At 38.3% G+C, this 8,021-nt stretch overlaps 1 protein-coding gene across 1 annotated transcript in view; it reads right to left on the bottom strand.

Moving 5' to 3' along the window:
- Positions 1–283: 283 nt before the first annotated feature.
- drd2a (dopamine receptor D2a) overlaps positions 284–8,021 on the bottom strand; it is a 40,783-nt gene continuing 33,045 nt past the window's right edge. Inside the window, exons 4-8 of the mRNA XM_067594720.1 lie at positions 7,566–7,702; positions 5,668–5,876; positions 4,471–4,557; positions 3,781–4,168; positions 284–2,441 (exon numbers count right to left, since the gene is read on the bottom strand). Of these exons, the coding sequence (XP_067450821.1) occupies positions 2,245–2,441; positions 3,781–4,168; positions 4,471–4,557; positions 5,668–5,876; positions 7,566–7,702 (1,018 nt within the window). The 3' untranslated portion in view covers positions 284–2,244. The remainder of the gene's footprint in view (positions 2,442–3,780; positions 4,169–4,470; positions 4,558–5,667; positions 5,877–7,565; positions 7,703–8,021) is intronic.

Raw genomic sequence — 8,021 nt, 5'->3', positions numbered from 1 at the left:
CTGGCTCTTGCCCTATATGTTAGTTTGCTCTAAGACTGTTGTTCCCTGAAAATGGTCATCATAAAGATTGATGTAAACAAGAAAATCTCCAATAAATGAGAACTACAACAAAGACACTGACCAACGCATGAGGATACATCCGCTGAATATGTTTTCTGAGATACACTGTCCACATGACACCAAATAGACTGTAAAGTTTTAATTTCACATTTTTATTTTCATTCAGGATTTTTTTTTCTCAATCACAAACAACAAAATGACCTTTCCTAATAAGAATATCTCAGCTTCTCAACACACACACACACACACACACACACACACACACACACACACACACACACAGCACTGGCAAAATATTATTTCTATCAATCTTCCATCATACAAAATTCCACTTTTAGCAGACTTCACTTTAGCTAGACTTTAAATATAGGGCTTGAAAATGACAGAATTTTGCCATTTCATTTAAAGGATAGGTTCACATTTTTTTATAAGTCTGTGTTAAAGGTGCCCGTATGAGTATAGAAACAGGTTTTCCTTGCACTTATCACTCCTCCTGTTTACATTGACCATTGAAAGATCCCTTCCTAATGTGCTTACAATGTAAGTGATGGGGGACAAAATCCACAGTCCTACTGTCTTGCAAAAATATATTAAAAAGTTTCTTTGAGGCTAATATGAGGCTTCAGCAGTAATTAGTCAAATCAAGTAAATATCTTTCAAAGTTACTGTCTTTTTAGTGCCAAATTCCCTTTTTGTTAAAATCCTTCCACTGTAGCTGAACAAGAAAACACAGTCCGTCAAGAAACAAAGGGAATTTTTTACTACAAGATATCCACTTTATCTGACTAACTCAGATGGCTTTAGCCTCATATAAGCTTCAGATTAACTTTTAAATAAATTTTTGTTCATAATGAGGACTGAGGATTTTGTCCCCCATCGCTTACATTGTAAGCACATTTGAAGGGGATCTTCAAATGTGCTGTTTCAATGTTCATATGAGCACCTGACTATTATTTTACTTGAAAATTTCTTTTTCTTTAAGCAACAGTACTCCCTTGTTTATATTTTTCTCACAATAACTGACATGTTTCAGTTTGTGTAACTTAAAAATAATGCATGATTTGTTGTCCAAAACAAAAACACATAGATGTATTGCTGTAGCTATTATTTTAGTTCACCTCATTCTTACTCAGCGAAAGGCCGTGGGGAGCTGATTCGGGGGTTGCACACATCCACATGATTATACCTGGAAGCTGCAAAGTCCACATACAGGTCATTAGCTTGCCACCGAACAACTGCACTGCAGCAGTGCTCAGACTCACTTCCGGTAAACATCATCACTCAAACTGCAAACCAATCCTGGGGATAAGAGGGAGACTGCTGAATAATGTAAAGTCATCTATGGATGTGTCTGTATACACACAGTGAACACTGATATTCATGTGGCCCTTTACAGTGTCTCATCACTTCATTTATTGGACATCTTTTGTAATTTTTTTGTTAAACATACATTTCATGAGAAGTCGAGTAGAGGAGCAGTGTAGCATGCATCACATTTCCATTTCAGGCATATAATCACAGTTAATGTGTTAAGAAAAACTATATACAGCAAATAATAATAATAATAATAATAATAATAATAATAATATATGATTTTACAATTTATAAAATTGCAAATATGTGGATATTGGCATAGCCATATTATACAGTGAGTACTGTAAATTGTCTCTTGTCATTAACACACATTCCAATCAGTGATAAGTTTTAAAGATTAAGAGCTCACGTATCAGTTTTAACACTGCAATGAACACTGACTTGATATCTATAAGATTTGCTGAAGATTTCCATCATCAAAACACAAAAATACACACACAATAAATAGCAATTTGCAACTTGTATGTGTGTGGTATACACAGATGGCTCCTTACGTGACAAGCACAATGATTTTAGAGAACAATATTACATTTTTTCTTTTCTCCATGAAACAGGTCAATGTTACAGACATTTCTTGTTTTACATTCAGTGATTTGGAGAACATGACTCCACAAACAATTCACATAGAGCCAACATGTCTTTCAAGAAGACACTGTCAGTGTTTCAGTCACTCAGCTCCATAACTTTAAAAAGCAGATCGCAGTTTCCCCCTGTGGTGCGTTTTCCTTAACAGGATGAGGTATTTGCTAGAAGAAATGCTTTTTATTCATCACTCCTCCCTCAGTCTGATCAGACAAGTGATGCCGCAGTTCAGCAGTGCAAGATCTTAATGAATGCTTTTCTGAACTCGACATTAAAGGTGGTGTATATGATAGGATTTACAGCACTATTCACGTAGCCCAGCCATGTGAAAGCATTATACATCTCAGCAGGGACCTTGCATTTTGTGCAGTGGGTGTTCAAGATATGTGTAATGAAAAATGGCAGCCAGCAAATGATGAATACACCTGGGGAGATATGGGAAAAATGGAAATATTAGAAAAAGGCAGAGAGATTCAGGAAAGTGAAAAAGAAGGCTCTTACATTAGACTCGGGATGTCAGTTTCAGTTAATTTTGCTTTCAATAGACTGACACCTATTAACTGGTAACTAACCGTTTAATTTTTAAGAAAAGATGTGATCTAGCTTTTGTTTCTGAGAGCTGTCTAGCAGTCAGTGGTCTGCTCATCCTCATCCTTCTTCACCTCAAAGTATTTTCAATGTGTTTAGTTGCAGTAGCTCTCGATGGCATAACATACTCAGGCTTGAGGTGCCAAACTAGCTCTTTCAATCCCTCACCCTCTACCACACTAATTGGTAGCATATTGGTCTCAATCATTCAGCACACCAACTGGGTGATGGGTTGTTATTACAGGTAGATTGCAGGATTAGCATGCTAGGCTTATAGTTCGTCAGCTGCGTTAATTTAAATCCACCGCAGCTACACCTTATTTTTATGCAGTCTATGGGCTACACACAGCATGGCATGGCTATGCTAATGATGCTAGCCATGCTAATTGGCTGCTAGCTGCTGTGCAGGTTGGTAAAATAGATCAGTAATGTCTCTTTGTATCTGCAAGTTGGTGCACCTGTCAGTGTCAGAGCCTCGGTGTGAGACGCTTTGGTCAATAAATGTGTGTTTTTAAATTTATTTTGTAGCTGCGCTCACCCTCAGTCCTGCAAGGTACCGAAAATTGGCACCAATTGATCTAATGTAAATAATGTGAAGTACCAAGTTCAGTACTGTTGACATCCCTATATTAGACACCCAAATGTGGGTGTCCAACTCCTCTGTATGTGTAACATACAGAGGACTCTAAAATGCAAGTATCAGAATGATTTCCTTTAGTTGCATCACTGGCTGTCTTGTCTTGCCTTTTCAAACTCTATTTTAGGTCTTACCAAAAATTTTTAGATGGAAATAAAAACCCATGCAGAGGCAGCCGAGGACCTAAGATTGCTAGGAGCTTGTGCAAAAGAGAAAACAGGTTTCTAAATTGTACATTACAAGATAGCAGTAGCTTGTAGTAAATGATAATAGAAAGACATATTTGATCTTGAAGACTTTGAACCTAATACCATGCTGATTTGATGTTTGATGTGATTACTGAACATTGTTTTGTGTGTTTAGAAGATATCAGAAACAGTTATTTGGTTGTGGCAATGCTTCATTTCACAATGTTAGTTCCACTCTGATGTGTACACTCACATCAAACAGCATTTACTTTAATATTAACTTCAATGTAACTGATTATAAATAATTTACCAATGAATGTGAATTTACAAAAACTTCAGTAACAAACTTACCAAGGACAATGGCTAACATCTGAGTGGCCTTCTTCTCCTTCTGCTGGGAGATCTTCCTCTTGCTCATGGTTTTCACAGAGGTCTGAGTCTTGCCATTAGGTAAGGCCTGTGTCTGGAAGGCTTTGGCCACAACAGGTGCTGGATCCCCCATGGCCTCTTTTGTAGGGTCTCCATTCCTTTCTGCTTTCCTGCCCTCCTCAGGGGGTGTGGGTGGTGAGGAGGTTGGGCTAGCGTTGGCCTTGTTTGGCATCAATAGTTGGTGGCTGGTGGCCAAAGTGTCTCCAAGAGCGCACTCAGGCTGCTGCTTCTGTTTCTGGCTGCTGCCACTGTGGTTCAGCTCATCCAGCTCCAGATCCTCCCCCTCATTGGCTACATCTTTAATAAATATCTGAGCGAGGTGAGGAGGAGCAAAAGAAAAACAAAACATGGATTTAGGTTGCCATTTTTCATTTAGGTTATTGTAAAATGGGAGATATTTAAAATAATAGGTAGCAGATAAATTAAATTTGTAGATAAATACATATCTGTGCTCACAGAAGCGGAAATGTGGAAAAATGCAGAAACTCAAGGTGACACCTTGCTAAATCTTTTACAAGCAAAACAAATGTGTTTCCAACAATTAAATTTTTAGGGGAAAAAATGCTGCAAACAAAAGAATAAGAACAACAACATCAAAAAAAGACCACGCACCACTTTCTTCTTGTTGACAGGAAAACTCCCATTAGATTTAACAATCATGGTGCACAACCTCACATCCTCTGGATGAGTGCACTTATCCTGAAATGAAAACAGCTGTGTTAGGCTAGCGGGCGGTACAATTTCAAGCCACAACTGAAAACAAAAGGGCTGTCGAAGCACAGGTCCAGCTGGCTCCCAGGTCAAATAAGGCTACAATGAGCTCTGGCACAGAAAGACTATTTAGCAAGAATCTAATCCACAGCTTCATCTGTAGCTGAAAGTCAAGTCCATAAACCTGCCAGCGTAATAAAGTATTGGCTGAGATTATTTCACTACAATGAAACAAACTCATCCAACTATTAACACTACCAGTGAAACTTTATTGAAATTAGATTTTACTCCATAATGATTATGTATGTCATTTTTCAACATGCTGCCATATAATGACTTCACAGATCATTAAATTACATATTAATGTATAGTCTGGATTCCCTGTAAACTGCCATGTTAGTTATGAATGTTTTCCCTGCCTTTTTTCTGTAACCCACACACACACACAGAAAAATCCATGTTCATGCAGAGTAAATCCAAGCATGAACATGAGTAATGTAGTGCACTGGATCAAAAGCATTACATGGCTTTCCTGTGCAGAGCCCATTGAGTTTCACTATGTCAGTAAAATCAATAACCAGAATAGCAAAAGGTCAATTAAGGGCCATCATAATTAGTGTTGCATGACGACTTTTCGACACTGAAATGTGCCAATAAATGTAACATTAAGGTTAAAAGGAGTATTTCATTTACATATAGGAGGAGAAAAACATTTAAAATGCCTTAGGTGAAACTGAGCCTTGCCCTTTCAATCTCCATTGTTTTTTCAGAGAAAATCAATCTTCTTCTTGTCTGTGTTTTTCCCCTTTATGATATGTTGTTACATAATACAATGCCTCTACATAAAACCATCAAGTATAATTGGGTCGATAAAATTATTGACTGCAGTTTTATGAAGAAAACAAATAAACTCAAAGGGCAAGAGATATTTATGTTCTGATGTTTTTTTCCCAACTGGTTGAAAAGAAATATAATTCTAAAACTTGTATAGAAAGATACAGATCTCTGGCATAATAAAGGTATAAATCAATTCAGTATCATATTGAAGCAATAAAAGTCTTAGTCATAAACAGGAGTGATATTACTACAGCAGCTCACCTTCAGCGAAGGGGCGATATCAGGGTCGGCAGCCTGACATACACGCTGCTTTGGTTTTGTGTTTACACGTTTTCTACGCTTCCTCAGGACCACATAAATTTGCACATAAACCAGCAGCGTGATGATGAAGGGAACATAGAAGGACACGATGGAAGAGTACACCACAAAGGCTGGATTGGCGATCACACAGAGAGACTCATCGCGAGTAGCTGTGGAGATAAGCACAGGGTGAATAAAGGCTTTAGACTGCATGTTATGTTCCAGCCAAAAATTGTTTTTTTGTTTACTTTAGGTTTTTTTTTTGCCACTGTGACTCTTGAAAAAAATTCCACAATAAAATGAGCAATGTGCAGTAGCTTGAACTTACAGCTAAGAACTGATGGTTGCTCTTTGATTATTAATAAAGTCTCTTTAAAATTCATCCAAAACTGTAACAGCTCCTCCCCCTCGCCTCACTTGGAGGTCATTCACACGATTTTATTTTTTCCCTCTCTCACTCACTGCAACCCTTTTTATTCCTACCTCACTCAGAACTGTCTTATAGCTTATCCAGAATGCTGCCACAGGACTTCTGACTGGTGCCAAATGTAAAGATCATATCACCCTAATTTTATCCTCTCTGCACTGGTTGCTTCTTAATTTTAGATTTTACTGATTTACTTTTAAAGCCAGCCAAATTTGCCCAAAGCTACATCACTGATGTTTTAACTCCCTTCATACCAGCACAGACTGGGGTGACAGTCCTTAGACAGCTTCTGGATTCAAGACCAAAATGGACCAAGTTAACTTGAGACCGTAAAGGCAGGCTCAGATTAGGCAACAATTTTCGCCACACAGGCACAGATAACAACTGAGTTGTCATGGATACACTATTGATGTCACACTCATTGTGCAGTTCATGTTAAATACTTGTTATCTTCACACCACAGGGTTCCTGTGGCTCAGGAGGTAAAGCGGTTTGTCCATTTATCACAAGGTTAGAGGTTTGATCCCCTGTCTACATGTCAAAGTGTCCTGGAACCCGTCACTAAACTGCAATATGGATGTTAGGCCCTTGCCATGCACTACAAACTTGTGTGTATGCTCACAAGTGGGTAAAAGCACTACACAAATGCAGCCCATTTCCTATACAAATCTGTGATTGTGATAGTCTGTGAAAAATAGGAATGTTTTAAATATGAGTTGCTATAGCTTTAAATCAAATGTTGATTGCTTGTATTTTATAGTTGGTGCTACATTTTCAGTGGTTCCTGCTGCTGTGGTTTCTACTTTGATGTTTCCTGAATCTCATGTTGCCTGGATCTGAAGCCACTGCTCGCATGAAAACAGTTGTGGTGTTCACAACTCCAAAGGTCTGACTCCCGGCTGAATCAACATTACATCAAGGCACTCAGAGGGATGAGTGGAGCTTCAAAGTGACAGGACGCGAGCCATGGGAGCTGGACAGCAACAAGTTGGCGCCTCCTAAAAGGCCCTTAATCGGAACCAGCTTTAGCTGTAATTCTCAGTTAAAGCCCAGTTAAAGGGCTCAGGCTAGCTAAAGGTGGCTATATCTCAGTATGAAGTAATACTTTACTGGCATATGTGAGCGTATAAAACTTCGCAAAATGTTTCTTGACACCTTCTATTCACTTCTGTAGTAACTGCACATGGCCACTGACATTGACATTCTGTTTTAGTGAAATATTAATGTAAATATCAACAAACATTTAAAAGATATGCAGGCTAACTAGTCACAATGCTTATGTATATAATGTACACACTGTACTGTGCAGTAGATGTACCCATGAATAATACAGTACAGCACAACAATTGCTCTACCAATTTAGTCAGAAACCATGAAAAAACATTTTTGATTCAAAGACTCCGCAGCAGTTGTGTATTGTATTCTTTCTTACCTGTGTTATTCAGGCCAAACAAAAGGGGACATGATATGGCGAAAGACAGTACCCACACCACAGAGATCATTACTGTGACCCGTCTCCTGGAACTGTAGCGAGTGTTGTACAGCATTGGCATTGCGACTGCTGTGTAACTGAAAGGGATGAAGAAAAAATAGCCGCTTTAGTTGTAATGTCTAAAAACATGATACTTTCTGACAAGATAACATGGGAAATATGATGAGGGAGTTCATCTGAACTTTATGTTATACGCTTGTATGATTTGAATTTGATTTGATGAGCTTAAGGCACATATTATCCTTTGTCTGTTTTTTTTTTATTTTTCTTCCTTCATCAGTGGGAGATGTAGCTTAAAGAAGGACCAAGAACATGAAGCCTATGTACAAGTGGTGAAACCAAGAAATGTTGCTTGTCATCTTTCATCAGATCCTTTGTGATGGTGGAGTGGACCTT

The sequence above is a fragment of the Thunnus thynnus genome, chromosome 7 (genome assembly GCF_963924715.1).
Source record: "Thunnus thynnus chromosome 7, fThuThy2.1, whole genome shotgun sequence".
NCBI lineage: Eukaryota > Metazoa > Chordata > Actinopteri > Scombriformes > Scombridae > Thunnus > Thunnus thynnus.
Note: the sequence above shows the minus strand (reverse complement) of the source record. Positions and strands in the feature narration are given on the sequence as shown.